Source organism: Schistocerca americana, chromosome X (assembly GCF_021461395.2).
Source record: "Schistocerca americana isolate TAMUIC-IGC-003095 chromosome X, iqSchAmer2.1, whole genome shotgun sequence".
In the NCBI taxonomy this organism is placed as follows: domain Eukaryota; kingdom Metazoa; phylum Arthropoda; class Insecta; order Orthoptera; family Acrididae; genus Schistocerca; species Schistocerca americana.
In genome coordinates this window covers 421899060-421920683 of record NC_060130.1, presented here as the reverse complement: position 1 = coordinate 421920683, position 21624 = coordinate 421899060, and the positions used below count along the sequence as shown (strand labels likewise).

The following is a 21624-nucleotide window of genomic DNA, read 5'->3' as shown; positions in this document are numbered from 1 at the left end:
AAAACATACTCAATTATATTGCAGGGTATGTGTCATTGCGCCTTTCAAGGCAGATCACATGTAAAGACTGTCTTCACATACTGAAGCCACCAGTAGTTAAATCTGCATTAGAACGTGATTCTCTCTATGCTTTTCCCAATATGGCCAATAAAAATGCATTTGTAAATTTTGTTAAACGGGGAAAACTGGTTAAAACAAGTGACTGCATGTACTCTGTTGTAGAATACTCAGAAACTCTTTCAGATGATTGTGACTGCTGGGGATATGTGACAAACATATACAGGCCAAGATTTTGCATTGTGTTAAAAATAAATTTGTAGATTACCCATTTCCTGCTCTTCATGATTACCGTTATGAAATTAGGATTGAGGACTTACATCAGACTCAACTTATTTGTAAGATTGCATCCCTATACTCCTGCATACGCTTAAAAACATGTGGAAAAAAAGCCTGCTGAGAAAATTTTAAACAACAAATCAAGTATAAGGCAGAAGTTAAATAAACTCATATTGTTTAATCATGTATAGTGCTCAAATTGGAAAAATTATGTTATGGGACATTCCATGCAGATGGGTGCGACATTTTGACAGATTTTTTAAAACTATTTTGTCCATAGATTTGTTGTTGTGTAATGATGAACTTCAAAAGATGAATCACATTGAAGTAAAATTAAGTCTTTACATCCTGTGTAGATATTGTAACAAAATTATAATTGTTTATTATACAAGCTTATTTTAAGATGTTTGGTGTTACAAAATATGCACTTGCATTAAAAACGGGTGATTTTTGTGAAATTAATGAAAAAAATGTGCTGAGACTTATTTGACAGATGGCTTTCAGTGTGAGAAAATATGTCCCTCAATAACTATGTTAACTTGAATTTTTCACTTTAAGAAAACAGTTTAATCACAGGATGGGTGTGATCTAATGAAGTATGCAGTGGCCCTATGTTTCAAACAGTAATGTTTGTGGATACTCTGCAACATAAGAGCAATAAAATTGTTACTCTGTTAATTCTTGTTTTAATACTTCCTATAATGAACACAATGTTCCAGTTGATCATAAGCATTCTTATTACTTTATAACCATTCTAGAATAAGGGGACCCGAGTCAGGCAAAACCTAATTTTCTGAATTTTGTCCTTATTTTGTTAGGATGTCTTTCTATTATATTTTCCTGTGGAAAGGAGTTTGGGGGGGGGGGGAAAGAGAATGCAAATAATCATATAGAATTATCTTTCTAGCATTACAAAGTACAGAATACAGTGATTACAGGTACACGTGGAAATCTAGGAAATTTCAGTATTCATGTTACATGCCTAATTTTCATCAACATTTACCTTAATTATACGGTTACACTTTTTGCTGATTTGAACTGTGTACTACATGTTAAAAAGATTTTTTTTGGTCATAGTAATAAAAGCATTTCATTTTGTTAGTTCTTATGTCCCATACGGAACTGAAATTATCGAGTTATGATGACAAAGGAAGGAAATAACATTAAGGAATCTTACTTCACAGAAATTATGTAACAATGGTTACACTTTTTGCTTGTTAACTTTAACATAAACCATTTAGTTTTCCATTAAGAGTGAAAGCAGTTGCACGAGTCACATAAAGAACAAAGTTTCCCACAGGGAAATAAAGTATTTTACGTTTGAATTATTGCAGACCCAAAGTATTGTGATCTTCATATTTCTAATTAAAAAAGTTTGTAACTCAAATTCACATACATTTTGGAATCTGTACATACATGTGTGTAGCAAGGTACTTTTCATGTGCCATGTGGAACCTTTAATTTTCTGGCTTAAATATAATTTATTTCATGAATTACCTTTAATACCAGCACTGTCTGAATGCATTATTTACCATTTAGAAGAAGAAATGTTAGTGTACAGAATAACAAACCTCATGAAAAATGCGAGAGATTGTTCTGTACAGAACTTGGAATGGCTCGTAATCAATAGCAGGTAAAAAAGAAGGCTTCTATTAAACGTTCAAAGAAACCAGTCAGTACCTCTTAATTCGCCATAGAGGTGATACAGTAATAAAACAATTTACTTTTTTCAGAATTTCTGCTAAGTATTAAAAGTGTGAAGACGTATTCAATTAGTATTTGCTTTACCAATAACCTGTAGTACAAGCACACGTATAAGCAGATAATTATGGGAGTCAAGAGTTATGTTAAAATTAAAGATACTGACTATTATTACTTGCTCACAAAGCATTGTAGTTGCTGTACAATTTATGCTGTATGTGGTGTACCCAATGTGATTCCTGGAGTACATAATATTCTGTTATCCTGTGGGAGTGCACTGGTACCACACCTACTGAAAGTACGTTTTGTTGTGGAATAGTTGTATCAGGTGTCTGTACCACAAAACAGATCTCCACTGTGACACCCTCATGTTCTTGGTATGCTATTAGCTATTATTACAGGAATACTCTTCACATGGAGGAGGAAGCATAGTGAGATTTTCTTTTTCATCATTTCCAACATTGTACACAACTTTCTTGCACTTTTATGTTATCACATTTTTCCCTTGATAATCGAAAAGAGAGAGAGGGAAAAAAAATTTAAGCAAGCTTTCATAACTGAGAACTCTACTTGCGTCATTTGTTATTTTCAAAATGTTACTCTCTTTCCCAATACTGTCCTATTTCTTCAAACCAATTTTGAATTTCTCAGATTATTACATATTATTTACTGTACATTGTCCACTAATACTTCTGTTGTTACCAGATAGTTTGTAATGTGGCACTACCTTTGTGCCACTGGTATTGGCTAGTGTACTTTTGCTGATAAGAAAATCGACTGGACTAGATTGTCCTGTCAGTATAGGACAAACTCAGACAATATGGAACTTTTTACAATAAATTTGCAATATAATGTCACCCTTGTCTCACACAGATTGTAGCAGCCATTGGGGTGCCTGTCTGGCCAGCTTCTGCAGCTTTCACTTTCAGGTTTGTTTTTTGCTTGGGCCGTATACTGACAACCACTCATTCCAGTGATTGACACCATGTCAAAGACTGGAACCAAGATTCACAGAAATAGAATTCTGTGGTTGCAAGTCAAAGTGTAATTAATTTTGCTCACTGACATGTTTTGAATTCAATTTTAAATTTGTTTGGGTGTCAGACTGGAAAATTACAGTTTTAAGACACGCCAACCTTAAAATTAACAGCTGTGATCGAGGATATTTTCAACAACTTCCTTCACTCCCTACATCATCATGGATCAGTCCAATACAAGTCATGCATTTAAGAGGAGCCTTAATGTTGGGCTTTGAGTTTATCTCATTCAAATGTATTACTTGTCTCGTATCAAAGACTGAAGCACTGTTAAATACTGGTGCTTCTACCATATCACTCAGTTTAAATACACCGTGTCATGTACAGGCGTTAATAAAATCATGGCATTTAGATTAGATTAGATTAGATTAATACTAGTTCCATGGATCATGAATACGATATTTCGTAATGATGTGGAACGAGTCGAATTTTCCAATACATGACATAATTAGGTTAATTTAACAACATACTTAAGTTAATATAACAACTTTATTTTTTGTGTTTTTTGTTTTCCTTTATTTTTTATTTTTATTTTTTTTATTTTTTTTAATATTTTTGTTTTTTTTTCTTTTTTTTTCTTAATTTATATCTAAAAATTCCTCTATGGAGTAGAAGGAGTTGTCATTCAGAAATTCTTTTAATGTCTTCTTAAATACTTGTTGGTTATCTGTCAGACTTTTGATACTATTTGGTAAGTGACCAAAGACTTTAGTGCCAGTATAATTCACCCCTTTCTGTGCCAAAGTAGATTTAATCTTGAATAGTGAAGATCGTCCTTTCTCCTAGTATTGTAGTTATGCACACTGCTATTACTTTTGAATTGGGTTTGGTTGTTAATAACAAATTTCATAAGAGAGTATATATACTGAGAAGCTACTGTGAATATCCCTAGATCCTTAAATAAATGTCTGCAGGATGATCTTGGGTGGACTCCAGCTATTATTCTGATTACACGCTTTTGTGCAATAAATACTTTATTCCTCAGTGATGAATTACCCCAAAATATGATGCCATATGAAAGCAGTGAGTGAAAATAGGCGTAGTAAGCTAATTTACTAAGATGTTTATCACCAAAATTTGCAATGACCCTTATTGCATAAGTAGCTGAACTCAAACGTTTCAGCAGATCATCAATGTGTTTCTTCCAATTTAATCTCTCATCAATGGACATACCTAAAAATTTGGAATATTCTACCTTAGCTATATGCTTCTGATTAAGGTCTATATTTATTAATGGCATCATACCATTCACTGTACGGAACTGTATGTACTGTGTCTTATCAAAATTCAGTGAGAGTCCGTTTACAAGGAACCACTTAGTAATTTTCTGAAAGACAGTATTGACAATTTCATAAGTTAATTCTTGTTTCTCAGGTGTGATTACTATACTTGTATCATCAGCGAAGAGAACTAACTTTGCCTCTTCATGAATATAGAATGGCAAGTCATTAATATATAATAAGAACAACAAAGGACCCAAGACTGACCCTTGTGGAACCCCATTCTTGATAGTTTCCCAGTTTGAGGAATGTGCTGATCTTTGCATGTTACGAGAACTACTTATTTCAACTTTCTGCACTCTTCCAGTTAGGTACGAATTAAACCATTTGTGCACTGTCCCACTCATGCCACAATACTTGAGCTTGTCTAGCAGAATTTCATGATTTACACAATCAAAAGCCTTTGAGAGATCACAAAAAATCCCAATGGGTGGTGTTCGGTTATTCAGATCATTCAAAATTTGACTGGTGAAAGCATATATGGCATTTTCTGTTGAAAAACCTTTCTGGAAACCAAACTGACATTTTGTTAGTACTTCATTTTTACAGATATGTGAAGCTACTCTTGAATACATTACTTTCTCAAAAATTTTGGATAAAGCTGTTAGAAGGGAGATTGGACGGTAATTGTTGACATCAGATCTATCCCCCTTTTTATGCAAAGGTATAACAATAGCATATTTCAGTCTATCAGGGAAAATGCCCTGTTCCAGAGAGCTATTACACAGGTGGCTGAGAATCTTACTTATCTGTTGAGAACAAGCTTTTAGTATTTTGCTGGAAATGCCATCAATTCCATGTGAGTTTTTGCTTTTAAGCAAGTTTATTATTTTCCTAATTTCAGAGGGAGAAGTGGGTGAGATTTCAATTGTATCAAATTGCATAGGTATGGCCTCTTCCATTAACAGCCTAGCATCTTCTAATGAACACCTGGATCCTACTATATCCACAACATTTAGAAAATGATTATTAAAAATATTTTCAACTTCTGACTTTTTGTTCGTAAAGTTTTCATTCAATTTGATGGTAATACTGTCTTCCTCTGCTCTTGGTTGACCTGTTTCTCTTTTAATAATATTCCAAATTGTTTTAATTTTATTATCAGAGTTGCTGATTTCAGACATGATACACATACTCCTGGATTTTTTAATAACTTTTCTTAATATAACACAGTAGTTTTTATAATTTTTGATAGTTTCTGGGTCACTACTCTTTCTTGCTGTCAGATACATTTCCCTTTTCCGGTTACAAGATATTTTTATACCCTTAGTAAGCCATGGTTTGTTACAGGGTTTCTTACGAGTATATTTAACTATTTTCTTGGGGAAGCAGTTTTCAAATGCATTTACAAAAATGTCATGAAATAAATTATATTTTAAATTGGCATCAGGTTCACGGTACACCTCATCCCAGTCTAACTGCTGTAGGCTTTCCCTGAAATTTGCAATTGTTAAATTGTTGACTGAACGTACTACTTTGGAGGACTGTTTAGTATTGCTGAATGGAGCTATGTCATATATTGTAACTAGCTGTGCACCATGATCAGAAAGACCATTCTCAACAGGCTGAGCATTTATCTGGTTAAACTTATCTTGGTCTATAAAGAAGTTATCTATCAGTGAGCTGCTATCCTTTACCACCCGAGTAGGAAAATCAATAACGGGTGTCAAATTGAAAGAACCGAGTAATACTTCAAGGTCATTTTTCCTATTACCCTCTTTCAGAGAATCTACATTGAAGTCCCCACAAATAATAATTTGCTTCCCCCTGTCTGACAGACAGCACAACAAGGAGTCCAAATTTTTCAGAAATAGATGAAAATTTCCTGATGGGGACCTATATACAGTTACAATTATAAATGTGCCTTTATTTAATTTAAGCTCACAGGCACATGCTTCTATATGTTTCTCTACACAAAACTTTTTTGTTTCTATACTTTTTGCACAATGATAACTTTTGACATATATGGCAACTCCTCCTTTCTCCATATTTTCTCTCATTACATATGCAGAGAGCTTATAACCACTTACATTTACCTTATCCATATCAGTAACAATGTGATGCTCAGACAGGCATAGTATATCTATTTCATTCTCAGCTTCTAAATCTTCCAAACAAACCAGAAGCTCATCTACTTTATTCTTTAAACTCCCAATATTTTGATGAAATATACTTACATTATTTTTAATTATACTTTTATGAGAACCTTTCCTTATTCTAACATTTGCAGTACTCTCCTGTCTGAGTTTCTCATTGTGCTTAGGCCTAGTTCAAAGGGAGAGCCAAATTCGTAAGTGCATGTTGCAATTACAGTGTCAGCATGGCAATGCATCACTTCAGATAAAGAAAAATAACATTTTTTTCTGTTTATACGTAAGTAATACTTTAATAGTTCAGTTGTAATTTCTGTTGTCAGTAAAGATACCCCTCAGCAAACGATGTCAACTTTTTTTCAAGAGACGTCTTCACTGTTGTCCACACTTGATTTTCCGAATTATACCAGTAGTTAAAAGTTTCGGCAAGTAAGGTAATTTGTTGACCTCCATTGAATCTTAAATAGTGTTTTAAAATGGGCAAATAAGTAAAGCACTCATAAAATGGTAAACAATTTATAGGTCCGCTTGTCAAACTTTCAAAACACACTCGAATTTAGAAATTTCATAGCAGAACTGTCACTGTTTTTTCTCGCTAGATTAGAAACACTTCATTATGTTGATGTGTAGATATCTAGAACATCCAATATAAAATACTTATGAGGGCGCAGAACGAAAAACATTTTCATCCGTGTTTTGACACTTCGTTTGTTTGCCAAATTCAGATATGGCGGACACTCAATTATACAACGTCTTGCCGGCACGCGCTAGAGCCATCTATCGGTAGGTCCGGTAGTTGAGCATCCCTCATTTCGCTAGCTTTAGACGCCTGTTGGAGTATATCCACAACCTATTAATATTTATGGCCGATTCTACAGTTAGTCCGGTATTACACTATCAAATTTCTTTGTCAAGGAAATTTGATGGTGTAATAGGGATCTTTGTCAAATACCGTCCAATATTTGATCAAATCTAGGGCCTCACTGTAGATTTGAGCAAAGAAGTCGCTTGTCTTCTGTTCACTGCAATGTGATATGTTACCACATGGAGCGCTAGCATCGCTGCAACATTCTGTCGTCTATAGTGTTTTTATGTGTGACGACAACTACAAAATTAATAGAGATTAGAGATGTACGAAGCTGATGTGGCGGTTTACAACGTGAGGCACGCTGAATACAAAAATAGGTTAAGAAGACTGGAGACCTAACCTAACCCAACCCTCTCTTGTAGCAAGGAATCGGAGTGTTACAGTGAGCCCGTCTTCTGCAGACGTAGCAGTTGTTAAGTGAATATTGTGCTTTGTGATATGAGGATACACTTCATTGAGCACATACGGAAATGTATGCTCATCCATTCTTAAGTAATTGATGTACGACTTGACGTCCTCCACTATAAGCTCACTTAACAAGTTTTGTTGAATGCATTTATCGTGTCGTCGTAAAACCCACGGCTAAGGAGGAGGGGAGGTAGTAAGAACGCCCTTTTCAGAGAATATACTTCGAATTTTTTACTCATACGAAAGTTGGAACTTTCTCAAAGAATTTCTTTTGGTTTGAGAAGCTTCACCGGAGAACTTTCTCTTTTCTGTTCATAAGACCGACAGGGCAATTCACAGCTTCCTTCACGGAAGTCGATGACAGCTCTCGGAATTTTCGGTGCTTCGATACAGCAGATGACATCCGAAAGGTGCCACTTTTGCGTCAGCTGTTGTGTTTAAGACATAACGCTTGAATGTATTAGTGTGGGATTGTGGGGGCGTCGGAGAGGAAATTTTCGGTACATACGTGTACGAGTTTAATGAGATGACAGAAAACTTCGTTCACCATAATATTCACTGATTGTGTGTCACCATATATATGATGAACTTCGATGAACCACCGCTGTTCAGTTCCTAATAAAGTTCGACCACAATTTAACACTTACACCCTGTTATCAGGGTAAAACTTTTCATTCAACGATGTGTAAAGTAAATCGTTAGTTGAGCATACAGTACGAGACAATCGTTTCTATCAATTCCCTGTCAGGTGTGTGATTAGAGCTTACCGTTAGCGAGAAAGTGCAAACAGCTGTTATGTATTCATAGTTTGTTTTGATGACAGCCTTGAGAGTATTTAGCGATAAGAGAGCTAATTTCGACCAGTAGCGTAACCCAACGCATATATTCCGTGTATCTCTGTAGGAATATTCGCACTGTTGCAGAAGGTAATAAATTTAATTTGAACGATGCAGTTTAAAGAATGTTTCTAAACAGCATTCATTATTTTAAGTTGTTTCCAGTTTGTTACTAGTATTGTGACTTGAATGTTTTATTAACCTAGATGTTACGTGACTTCACTAATCTGAAGTTGCGACGAAAGTTTGTGCTTTATTGAAAGATAATTTGATAACACTAGTTTGCATGTACGTCGTTAGATCCTTATTCATTTTTAGCAAAATAAATAATTTCATTGGAGTGAAATATGGTCCAGAATTTGCTTAGAGGTAATGTGGCATCGCGTTCGTGCAAGACATTTGTGGCGTAAGAGATGTAGGTTTGACTGCTAATCCACAAATGAAACATTACTACTCAAATATGTGTGAAACGTTTGATGACACCTCTTTTGGAACACGTACTTTATTATGTATTTGTGGTGTCCAGTGGAGAAAACAAACGTAAATTATAAAGAACGAATCGTGTGAAATCGGTTTTAGCCCAAAGTTAAAGTATCTCGTGTACGGGAGAGAGTTGCACGGTGGACATCATCCACCCCGATTGTATTTTTCACAGTTGATATACCTTAAATGTGCATAATATGCATCAGGATGCTCGTCAGAGACGTGTAAATTCCGTAACATACATTTCCCGAATTTACCTTGCAGTTTTAGTTTTATGATAAAAAGTGCTCAAAAATTTGGCAAAGTGCGTTTAAATATGGCCCTGACATTAACATAAGGCGACGCCACAGGTTAACCTGACACCAGAACCCTTGTTTGGCATTTGCACCGCACTCTAGCTTTGTCGTAGAAAAGAGCGTGAGCATGTTTTGGGCATTTACGCTTGCGATGAACTATACGAGGAAGTTGTGTTCATTACACAGGTCTAAACACTTGCAAATGACTTTTATAAGATGTGCAAGCCTGTATAGAGAGATACAGTAAAGTTTAGAAGGAAGTAACTGGTTAGTGGGCTGTAGATGTATTAAATAAAAAAGAAAAAAAACCAAACTGTTTTGCAAATAGAGCACTACTGTATTCACTGTCAAATTTGTTGTAGAACATTCCCGCTCAAGGCGGTAACTGGCAAGTTAAACTCAGGCGAAATCTGCGTTGTCAAGCTGAAGAAATCAGTTCTGACTCTCTTTTCCTTTGGATATTACTCAGATGATGTTACCTTGTAACAAAAATGTTATTTTAATTTTAAATATTTTCTATTGCCTTGCAGAGTGTTTTATGCTATGATGCACAAAATATAGTAATATATTTGCGGTGAAAAAAAGTTACAGTAATGAATATTTCAGAGTTGAGCTCTACAGTAAATGAAAATTAAAAAAGCAGCCCTTTGATGACCTATAAGAGAGACATGTAGAGCAAAGTGCATAAAGCTCTTTGCGCACAGTGTGTGTCCTTGGCTGTTGTTCAGAGTTAGGTATTTGGCAGGAAACTGGAAACCCACATGACTTCAGAGATAATTTAGTTTGCCTTTTCTCTGTGAATAACATGACATTTAGGATTGTAGATGCCTTTCACATTGTGTACCATGGTTTTACAAAATCAATAGTCAAGGAATGCTAATCCAAATGTAACTTCAATTTCTTTCCCACATATGCAAGAGCGGTTGTGAGAAGGTTCTGCTGCTAGGTGTGTCTCCTTATGTGATGGTTTAAATTGGTTAATATGCCATTATCTATATGGAAGTGATAAGCCAGTATTTTTGTTTGTGTGCTCATTTATTATCTTGTATGCTCTCTGTGCACACCTTCAGAGCAGAGCCTGGAACTTCATCTAAGCCTACTGACTTACTTTTTAATTTCTGTATTGTCTTCCTGGCTTCATACTTTGTTGTGGGAAACATCGTTGTGCTTGCTGTGTATGTCATTGTGGGTGATATGTGTGTTTAAAGAAGTTTTATTGCAACGCCACTCCATTACCAGAGAAACAATCAGTTACAAAATTTGCTAATTCCTGAGGATGATCTATTATTCTACCACCATCTTTGCTTTGTGTGTTGTTATACTAGTGTCTGCCTTTTCCTGTTTATTGTTTTACGACATCCCATACCACTTTGCTTTTATATTATTTTGTCGTAGAATAGTTTTTTTGCAGCAAGCTGAAGCCATTCGTATATCTCTTTATATCTGTGATAGTAATTTAGTATCTATGGAACAGAGTAGCGCTTTCACAAAGACTGGGGCATTTAACTGTCTGGGAACACATTCTAATATTCACAGTTATCCTTTTGTTTTCTTTAGATGCTACTGTAGAAATGGCTACTTTTGCAAATGTCTTCTCAAAAATTAATGTAAACAGTGTGCTGAATTTAGAGAACTTCGAATGTACCTTTTTTTCCATATACACTTTATCCCAGGTTTGTTTTCCCAGAGCCCTAAAAGAAGTAAAAGTGCTCAAAAATGCTTAGAAAGTTATTACTAATTTCACTCCTTAACACTTGTATTGATATTCATGTCTTCAAATGTTATGTTAGTTTTGGGGATGGAGACTCTTTCCAGAACTTCAGTTCATTTGTTAAAGAAAATGTCTACATTACCACTAGGTGAGTGGGACACACACAGAATGACTAACTTGACTTGTATTTCGTTGAGGGAATAATGGACAAAATTACATATAGTTATATTGAAGGCACAAATATGAAAAAGTATCTTTGGATTGGAAACAGTGGTCCATCTGCATCCAAACTGTTGCAAACTAGTGTGAAGTGCATGACAAAGGGTACTATCCATTGTACCAATTATTTTGGTTTATTCTCATTCCATTCATGAATGGAGTATGGAAGGGATGGCTGTGTCTATGTGTTACGTAATTGATCTAAACATGCCCTCATGTTCGCTATGGTAGTGATGTGTAGGAAGTTGTAGTGTATTCGTAGATTGATATTTAAAGCTGGTTCTTGAAACTTTGTAAGTAAGCTTTCTTGGGATTGATTGACTCGCATATCTGGAGGCCAATAAGAAATATGATTGTCTACATCCTACATGTATGATGATGACATATGCTACAGCTATGACTTCATTATCCTCTCTAGCGAAAGTACCATTGCCCCGGTGTCTTTTACTTGGGCCCTTGGGGGCCGCTTAACTACAGTACTCCCCCAATGGGTGGGGGCTGCCCTCCTATTGCTTCCCCCACACCCCCATTGGGATGTGTCAACTTGTCATCTGCCAGAGATTTGTCAGCAACCCACAGCCACAGCAGCAGCAGCAGCTCCCTCCTCTGGAATCTCTTGCCCTTTGGACACTCCCTTCTCAGGAATGTGCTGCTCTGCAACCAATGGAAGGAGGTGCCGCAGCTTGAGTGTCATTGGACTTCACATTCCTTGTCTGTCCCAGAATCTGGGGCAGATAAGCCGTCGCAGACGTCTGACTCATGTAAGGAGATGAAGGGACAAGTAGTAGTCCTTGAAGAAGAAGGTGCCTCTGGTGACCCCTGTGCCACTGGGCTCCACACATTCTGCCTCTGTCTCTGAAGTGGTTGTGGTTGCCCTTGTGCTGCCCCCCCCCCCCCCCCCCCCCCCACACACACACACATCCATCTTGGTTCTGAACCAAGGTGTGTTGAGGCTATATCCTTGCAACTGGTGACAGCTGGTGGCCGTGAGGCATGACCTGCCTCCTTGGTCCCTTTTAGCCCTCATGGTATACTGATAGTATGATCCTCCAAAGGAACTTTAGTATTTTTTTCAGCCAGCTGGCTGAGCTACAAAAAGCTCTTATGCATTTCCCCTTCCTTTTGCATTGCCCTCCAGGGAACTTAGTTCCCAGCAATGTGGAAACCTACTCTCTATGGCCATTGGGGCTATTTGAAGAATTATGCTGACTATGAAAGAGTATCAGGTGGTGTTTGCATGTATGTTCTGGGGTTAGTCTACAGGGAACACATGCCATACATTATGACTATGGAGGCTGTGGCTGTTCATGTGAGGCCATCTTTGGAATTTACCATCTGTAATATGTATCTCCCTTCAGATGGTCAAGTGTCCCAGAATGCATTGTCTCCACTGTTTTCTCAGCCCCCCTCCCCTTCCTAATATTGGGTGACTTCAATGCCCAAAACTGTTTGCGAGGTGGAACTATGGCCACTGGCCTTGGTTATGCTGTCTAAAACTCATATGCAGACTTGCAGGGATTAAACTTCACCTCTTGAACACTGGTGTTTCCACTTACTTCAGTGTGGCATATGGGTCTTATATGGCCACTGATCTTTCCATTTGCAGCCAAAGTCTTCTCCCCTCTTTCCATTGGAGAGTCCATGGTGTCACTTGCTGTCCTCTCAGATAGGCTCTCAACAAAGTTGCCTGGGATGCCATTGCCCTTAGCACCCCACCCCATGGAGGTAACAATGCAGCAGTCGAGAGCACAACTACAGACATTCTAGTGGCAGCTGACTTAGCGGTCCCTTATTTCCCAGCAATCCCCTATTTTTTGGTACCTCCCCTTCAGAAGACAGTACCTTGATGGATCCCAAAATCATCATGGCTATTAGAGATTGCAGATGGGCTCTCCAATGTCATAAGTCACATCCTTCCATGGAGCACTTCATTGCCTTTAAATGACTCCATACCTGGTTCCACCACCTCGTAAAACTACAGAAACAAGAATGCTGGGAATGTAATGTCACTACCATTGGGTTGTGTATCCCTTCCTTACAGAGTTGGGCAAAGATTCAATGACTGTGGACACCAGTCTCCCACAGGTGTACCTAGTATCTCTCTAGAAGGTGTTGTCTGTACTGATCCAGGCACTGTCACTGAACATTTTGCTTTGTCTGAGAATTATTAGCCTGCATTTTGTATCCTCAAACAGCAGAGGGAGAGAATTCACTTACTTTTCACTACATGTCACATGGAGCCATAAAATGTTCTGCTCAGTGAGTGGGAAGAACCCTACCCCTTTGCGCCAACACATCTCCAGAGACAGACCACATGCACAGTCAAATGCTCAAACACTTATTGGTGGATTGACAGCATCATGTCCTTGCCATTTTCAGCTATATCTGGGGCAAGGGTGAGTTCCATCTCAGTGATGAGAAAGAATTATTGTCGTGATACTGAAATTGGGCAAACCCCCTTGAGATGGGCAGCTGTTGCCCAATTAATCTCACTAACGTTCTCTGCAAGCTGCTCCACATATGGTGAACCAGTGGCTATGTTGGTACCTGGAGTCGCGGGACCTTTCGGCTCTTTCACCGGCTGGTTTTTGCCAAGGTTGTTCTGCTGTTGACAATTTGGTCTACCTGGAGTCTGCTGTCTGGTCAGCTGTTGCCAGGTGTCAGCGACTTATTGCTGTCTTCTTCAACTTGCAAAAGGCTTATGACATGACATGACATCACCACATTCTCATTACCCCACATGAATTGGTTCTCCAGGGCCCACTCTTGAATTTTGCCCTGAACTTCTTGCCACACTGTATATTCTGGGTTTAAGGTGGTGCTTCCCACAGTACCCAACATGTACAAGAGAATGGGATCCCACAAGGCTCTGTATTGAGTGTGCACTTTTTTTCTAGTGGCTGTCAATGGTATTAGTTGCAACTGAGGGGTATTGAGTGTCCCACTCCCTGTACAATGATAATTTTTGTATTTACTATTGCTCCTCAACTGTGGGTGTTCTTGAACACAGGTTGCAGTGTCCCGTACACAAGGCTCCATCCTGGGCTCTCACCAATGGCTTCTGGGTTTTAGCTGCCAAGACATGTTTCGTGCACTTTTGGTGCCGTCATACTGTCCATCTACACCCAGGACTCTACCTTGATGACCAACAGCTCAATGTGGTGAAGTGTTATCACTTTCTGGGACTGGTCTTCAATGCATGGTCGACATGGCTTCTACATCTTCAGCAACTTAAGCAAACATTCTGGTCACACATTAATACTCATTGCTGCCTTGGTAACACCAGCTGGGGTGCAGACCACTCTACACTCTTGCAGCTGTACAAAGCTTTGACCTTCACCTGTCTTCATTACGGGAGTCTGGCATATCACTCAGCATCACCTTCAGCATTGCTAATGGTGGACCTGATACACCATTGTAGGGTCTCAGTTGCAACAGATGTCTTTTGTGCCAGCCCTGTGAACAACCTACTCATCCTTCTCCCCCATCCCCCACCTGCTGGTCAGATGACAAAAACTGCTGCTCATCTAAGCATCTGAACTATGGTGTCCATTTTCCTGGTAGGAAGATCCACTTCACATGACAGAGGCCCAAGGCTGGGATCGTGATTGCAGTTCACATATAGTGTCGCTGCTTTGAACTCCAGCTACCCCTTATGTCACTTCTTATTAGGTTGCAATCATGTACGCTCCCATGGTATGTGCTCCATCATCAAATCCGTCTCTGTGTATCCTTTGGACCGAAAGACTGTTGATCCCGTGGTTTTTCACTGCCTGTTCTTGGCCATGCTGGATGCATTTCTGGGTTCAGAACCAATATACACCAATGGCTGTATGATTGATGGACAAACCAGTTTTGCCTACACACAATGCAGGATGCAGTAAACTACACTGTTTGCTTAACGGATGCAGTGTATTCACTGCAGAATTGATGGGGATTTATCAAGCCCTCAGCCATGTTGGTTCTTACACAGGTGTGAAATTCTTAATCAGCAGTGACCCCCTGAGTGGTCTTCAGGCTGTCAACCAGTGCTACCCTCTACACCCTTTGGTTGTGACTATCCTGAATTTCCTTTGTGACCTCCACAAGCTGGACAGTCAGCCATCTTTGTCTGGACCCAAGGTCATGTTGGGATCCCAGGGAACAAATATGATGACCAGTTGGCTTCCAGGATGCGGACTTTGGAGATGAGGATACTGCAATCAAACATTCGCTCACCTACATCGTCAACTGTTGGAGGCTTGGAACACGGATTGTTATGCTCTGGTTCCTCCAAATAAACTCCGAACCATAAAGGGGACCACGACCGTATGGCTGTCTTCCATTTGTGCTTCTTGCAGGGAATCTAATGTTCTCTGTTGGCTTCACATTGGCCACACTTGACTGACACATGGCTGCATCCTCTGAAATGAGGATCCACCCCACTGTCGGTGCAGTGCCTGTCTGGTGGTGTCCCACATCCTACTGGATTGCCTTAATTTGGCCACCTTATGGCGAAACTGTAAACATGCTGACATGCTACCTCTGGTACTAGGAGACAGCGCTATATCACTAGGTCTGATTTTACATTTTACTCATGAAAGTGGTTTCTACTCCTCTGTGACATAGGGCACATTAGCCTCAATGGCCACTTGAAGAACTGGAAGGGGTGCCCTCATTGCCTGCTCCAACACAGAGGGCCCATGGCTACTCTTGCCTGGTGGTCTGACCTGGCTCCTGCTCTTTCCACCTTTTTAATTCTTATCCTTTTACATCTTTCATTGCTTTACTGTTTCATCATTGTCATTCTCTTTTCTGAGATTTTATAAACTTATAAGCAAGACACACAAAGCATTGAGGGACTGATGATCTTGTAGTTTGGTCCCTTTAACCCCATCAAGCTAGTCATCCATCCATCCTTCTGACTGAATATTTGTTCACCTTTCTTCAGAGAGTACTTCATTATAAATAGCTGCAGCATGTGTGAAAAGTTTGAGGTTTCTATTTATATTCCATGCAAGGTCATGAATATTCAACACAAATAGCAAGAGTTCCAACACACTATCCTGGGACACAGTTAAAGTTACTTTTACATATGCTGGTGACTCTCCATCTGAGATAACATGGCCCTGTGAAGTACTTTGAACCACCCATCATATGATGGCTTCTTGAATGTGTCTGTAGATGAAAACAGTATTATTGTCAAACAGGGCAATGATGCTAAGAATACTACCACAAATTCTATAAGGTGGTTCCTGTACAACACTACAAAACACTCTAGTTTCCAGATATACATATGTTGAAAATTTATGGAACATCTTAAGAACCCACATTAAAAACAGACGTATTACAAATAAAAAGTATAAGATGGAGCTACTTCTAGGAGCCAGGAGAAAATATTGGCAGTGGAGACATTGAAAGTGAAGAATAAATAAACAAATGCTCTAACAGTATTTTTGCAGAAGAAAGAAGGCATCTATTTACAGTGGATCTTGGTATGACACAATATGTAGTCATTTTTAAGCTTTCTGTGTCTTTTTTATGTAAATAAGTCACAATTTCAGATTTGTAGCCTTTTCTGTATTTTTATACTTTTACAGTAATTCATACTCGCATACTGTCAATTTGCTTTTATACCAGAACACTTTTTTAGGTTTCCAGATACAACTGTTCAATTTTAACACTAGATTTGGGCCACAGGAACTATGAAGAGAAAAGCCTAAATGTCTGAATACTTGATATGCTACTAAAATGAGTCGCTTCTTAAAGCTGTGTTTTATTTGACACAATGTTTTTTTTTTGTATGTAAAATAAATGCTAGAGCATCAGGCATCTGTGGTTTACATTGTTGTTAACACTGATTAAACTAAAGCCAAAATATGTATGTGTCTGACAGCATTCTGCACTTAGCCAATTGACTTCCATGAGGCCGCCAGTGGACACAGCAGCACTATCGTCATGTTACCACTGGTGGCTACAAACTTTACTCTGTTTAGTACAGTATATCTGTTCTTGGTGTGGAAAAAAAAAACTATATACTGCAATAAAAACAGTGAAGTGGGGGGCCATCAGTGGGCCCACAGCATCAGGCATGAACGCGTACTGTGTGTGTCGGCGGCCTAGTGCACTCAATGTGTTAGTGTATTTAAAACTAGAGCAGAGTGTAATAAGTAAGGAAGTAATTACATTAGGATACTATAAAGAAAAACCAATACAATGGATTGTTACTATTTGTATGGTGACAGACTGAACAAATTTTATCCCTAAATCGCGTATTAAAAAAATTGACTCCTAGAAAGTGGTTAACACTGTGTTTATAGTCATACCTTCACTATAAACTTACAAAGAAGAGCAGCTAGTTGATGCCTCACTGCTGAGAAATATCTCACAATTCTTCAAGTAGCATATGTGCCCCTTTATTTTGGTGTCTGGAACAAGTATACTGTGAACAATATGACATTGCATTTAATTTTCTGGAACTTCCCTGAAACACCCTCTGTCCTACAATTTCCTTTTTGCTGTGATCAGTATGCACTAAAACTTCTGAGTTTAAACTCTTCTATTCATAATAAACAAATGAAATGACCAAAATTTCCTTGTATGCTGTTTGTCATTGCAGGTCTACCATATTGCACATATGCGATTCACTATGAAAAGAAAACCACACCCCTGTTTATTACTTGGGCTAACCTATCATTCTGTAATAGTCTGAACCTGTTGTTGTCCTCAGACCCTCAAAAGCAAAGCTCTGTGTTCTGGCCCTAATTGGCCAATCGGAACTGACTGACTGACTACTAGGTCATCCTCTGCCAATGCCCTCACTGGGTGTGATTGGAGGAGCATGGGGCTGGTGAAAGAAAAATAAATTTAAAAAGTCTTGTGAGCAGTGTACCAAAGAATTCAGTACACCAGTGTTCCTACAGAAAGGAAACTGGTGAAATAACACCCAGAAACTAAAAAAAACAAAAGTCCAAAGCCCTTTGACCATACATCAGTAGTGCTGTCGGACAAAACTGAAGACAGCTCGTCTACAGAAGCAGAGAGTATGAAGCCAGCTGGAGGAAAACAACCAGCCCCTGTCCAAACCTCCGAAGATTGTACAGTTCCAGTATTGGCAGCAAGAAGCAGGAGTGTTAGTATAACTACTTCATTGATAAAGGGCTTCCATATTCCAATAGAATATCACTGGTACCAGGATGCACCTGGAGGAACCATATCTCTTGGCACAGATGAGGCCAGAGTCTGTCTCTCCAGAGACTACTCAGAAAATCACCAGTGCCCCCTGGGCTTTGGTGTCACAGATTCTACAGGAAAGGCAACCTCGGTGAGGAGAAGGCCAAAGAAGGTTTAGCGATATTCTTCAGTGGTGTATACCACATCTCCAGTCTTCCCTCCTCAACAGCTTGCAAGCAGTTGCTGCAGTAGTGCTTCTATCATATAGGATTCTCATACATGCTCTAGCGCTCTATACTTGCTCCCTAATGAACCTCTATGCAACAAGACTTTTCAGCACTCAAATGTTACTGTTCATGCCGTCTATTCGGCATTGTGCCCCAAGCCTTCTCGTACGATGATCAGTGGGAAATGGATGATGAGCTGCGCTCCAGTGACCACTTCCCAATCTGGATACATCCAAAATAAAACAGCCCAGTTGCGGTTCAGTAGGGCAAGCTGGTGGCAGCGTCACCAGCTGTTTTGACATAGAGACTGTGTCCGAAGCTGTGTAGGTCACACCACCAAGATAATCCACTATGCATCTGATGCATTCTCACCAGAGGTACTGGGACAGAAGGAAGTTATAAATGCCATTTCACAACTGGATAAAGGCTTATGGATGTGTGAAGGTTCCAGTGCAGACCATCTTATGTGAATCTCTCAGCCTTTTTAGTGTTCAGTACTGTATCTGGGCCATATCAAGTTGTCAATAGAGAGAGTTCTAGCATCTGAAGAACTAAACCAAACAGAAGCCAGAATGCTAACAATGAATGAAATGTGAGAAGAAAGCCAACTGAGAAAGAGAGGTCCAAAAACTCGCAAATGTCTAAATGTGGCAGAATATCTGCAGGTTAGGCTTCGAAGTTAGCAAACACACAACTGACGCGAGTCGGCAACCACTTTAACTTTGTAACTCAGAAATCGGAGGCTCTTTCCAGTACACATGACACAGGTGTGCCATGTTGACAGCTGCCATAACCAGTTCACTGGCCACTGGTTCTGCAACATGTGTTGCTATGGCATTATTGGCAAGCATGGATGCAAAATCCCCCCCCCCCCCCCCCCCCCCTTAATGGTCACATAAGGGCATAAGTGCCAAGGTCTATGCCTTAAATGTCTGGAGGGGGAGGGGGAGGGGGAGGGGGAAATACTAATTTCGCCCATACAGTTTGAGGCCCTTGGAGCTGGCTCCTGAGGTGGTGACTGGGTATGCTCATGTTGTGACCATAATTGGTTCCTGTGTTTCATGCACTTATTGTCTCTGACCACAACCTCAAAAAGTTGCCAATCCCTGTGCTGGACTATACCCCTTGTGTCCACCCCCAGCTAATGCCCAAATCTGCAGACCCAAGCCAACACACCCTTCTAGAAATGGGATGTAAAAAGTGGCTGCTGGTATTGGAGGGTGCAAGAGATCCAACAGTGTACTGGGGCATCATCCATGCAGGATTTCCACCAGACTATGCCCATTTACCAGGAGGTGTGGTACGTGGCTAAGAAATGTCAAAGAGCTTCCTCTTCCAGCATAGTTTGTACAACCTTCCCCATTCAGGTCTTTAATGTCCTGATCATCTACTCCACCTCCAAGTTGGGTGCTGGATGGAAGGGAATGGTGGTCAGGTGCTGCATACCATTGTGGCCAAAGAACACCCGAAACTCTAATGCCGTAAACTGGGGGCTATTATCAGAGACCAATGTGGCTGGTACACCCTCTATTGCAAATATAGTTATGAGCACCATGTAGGTGGATCTTTCTTGTGGTGGACATCAATGCTGTAGAGGGGAAGTTGTACATGGCATCCACCAGTATCAGCTACATTTCCCCAATAAAAGGACCAACGAAATCCACGTGTACTCTATCCCATGGCTGAGGCAGTTGAGGCCACAGCAAAAATTTTGGGTCCCGGGAGGGGGGGGGGGGGGGGTACTTGGATCTTCAAACAGGCACGACACTGCCTCACTGCACGTTCGATATGGCTGTTTATTGCAGGCCAAAATATATGCCATTCAGCTAACACCTTCAAACGAGACATCCACTAGTGGGAAGAATGCAGCAACTGGAGGATATGTCGATGGAGTGAAGGCAGAACTACAATGCGGCAGTTGTCACCCTGTGTTGTAAGCAACAACACTCCCTTAGGTACCTCGAACCACTTTTTCTTACTGAAATAAGGTTGAAAATCAGGATGGGCATCCTTAGGAAGGTGCAGGCCACCCTCTGTCAAACTCTGTATTGGGACTTATGGGCAACCTGGACAGCACATCAACATTCACACACTGTGCAGTGGGCCAAAAATGGATGTCATAATATTAAACTTCCTGGCAGATTAAAACTGTGTGCCCGACCGAGACTCGAACTCGGGACCTTTGCCTTTCGCGGGCAAGTGCTCTACCAACTGAGCTACCGAAGCACGACTCACGCTCGATACTCACAGCTTTACTTCTGCCAGTACCTCGTCTCCTAATTAATTGCTAAGAAATAATGCATGATGCTCCAGTCTCTGAGCTGTCTTGTCAGGGAGTCTGGCCTTAGGATTAAACGACGACACCAATGGTTTATGATTCATGACTAAGTGGAATTTGGAGCCTTATAGAAAAACACAAAACTTTTTAACACCATAGACTATTCCCAGCACCTCTTTCTCTCTGTAGGAGTAATTCTTTTGGATGATTGAGAGGGTTTTAGGTATGTAAACAGTCAGTTGTTCTGATCCATCTGGATTTCTGTGGGACAGTACAGTACCAATCCCACACTGTGACCAACCGAGGTGGTGTACTGGTTGGCACACTGGACTTGCATTCAGGAAGACGATTGTTCAAACTCATGTCCGGCCATCCTGATTTAGGTTTTCCTTGATTTCCCTAAATCGCTCCAGGCAAATGCCGGGATGGTTCCTTTCAAAGGGCATGACCGACTTCCTTCCCTAATCCGATGGGACCGCTGACCTCACTGTTTGGTCCCCTCCCCGAATCAACCAACCAACCCATACTGTGATGCGTCAGCAGCCAGTATTAAGATTTTCTTTGGGTTACAGGTAGCAGGGCAAGGAGCAGCGCATAAACAATATTTCAGATACATGAAAGCTCTATGAAAAGCATCTGACCAAACATATGTCACACCTTTCTTATGAAGCTGGTTGAGAGAATTTGAACCCTCTAAAG

General features: G+C 39.8%; 1 protein-coding gene across 5 annotated transcripts in view; it reads left to right on the top strand.

Moving 5' to 3' along the window:
• Window positions 1–7532: 7532 nt before the first annotated feature.
• LOC124555596 (flavin-containing monooxygenase FMO GS-OX5-like) overlaps window positions 7533–21624 on the top strand; it is a 265730-nt gene continuing 251638 nt past the window's right edge. For 2 of the 5 annotated variants that reach the window (XM_047129561.1, XM_047129565.1), the window contains exons 1-2: window positions 7533–7606; window positions 8647–8649. In XM_047129561.1, the coding sequence (XP_046985517.1) occupies window positions 7577–7606; window positions 8647–8649 (33 nt within the window). In that variant the 5' untranslated portion in view covers window positions 7533–7576. Of the gene's footprint in view, window positions 7607–7968; window positions 8650–8826; window positions 8975–21624 lie in introns of those variants that run through there. The other 3 variants (XM_047129562.1, XM_047129564.1, XM_047129563.1) reach the window with 3 other exon arrangements.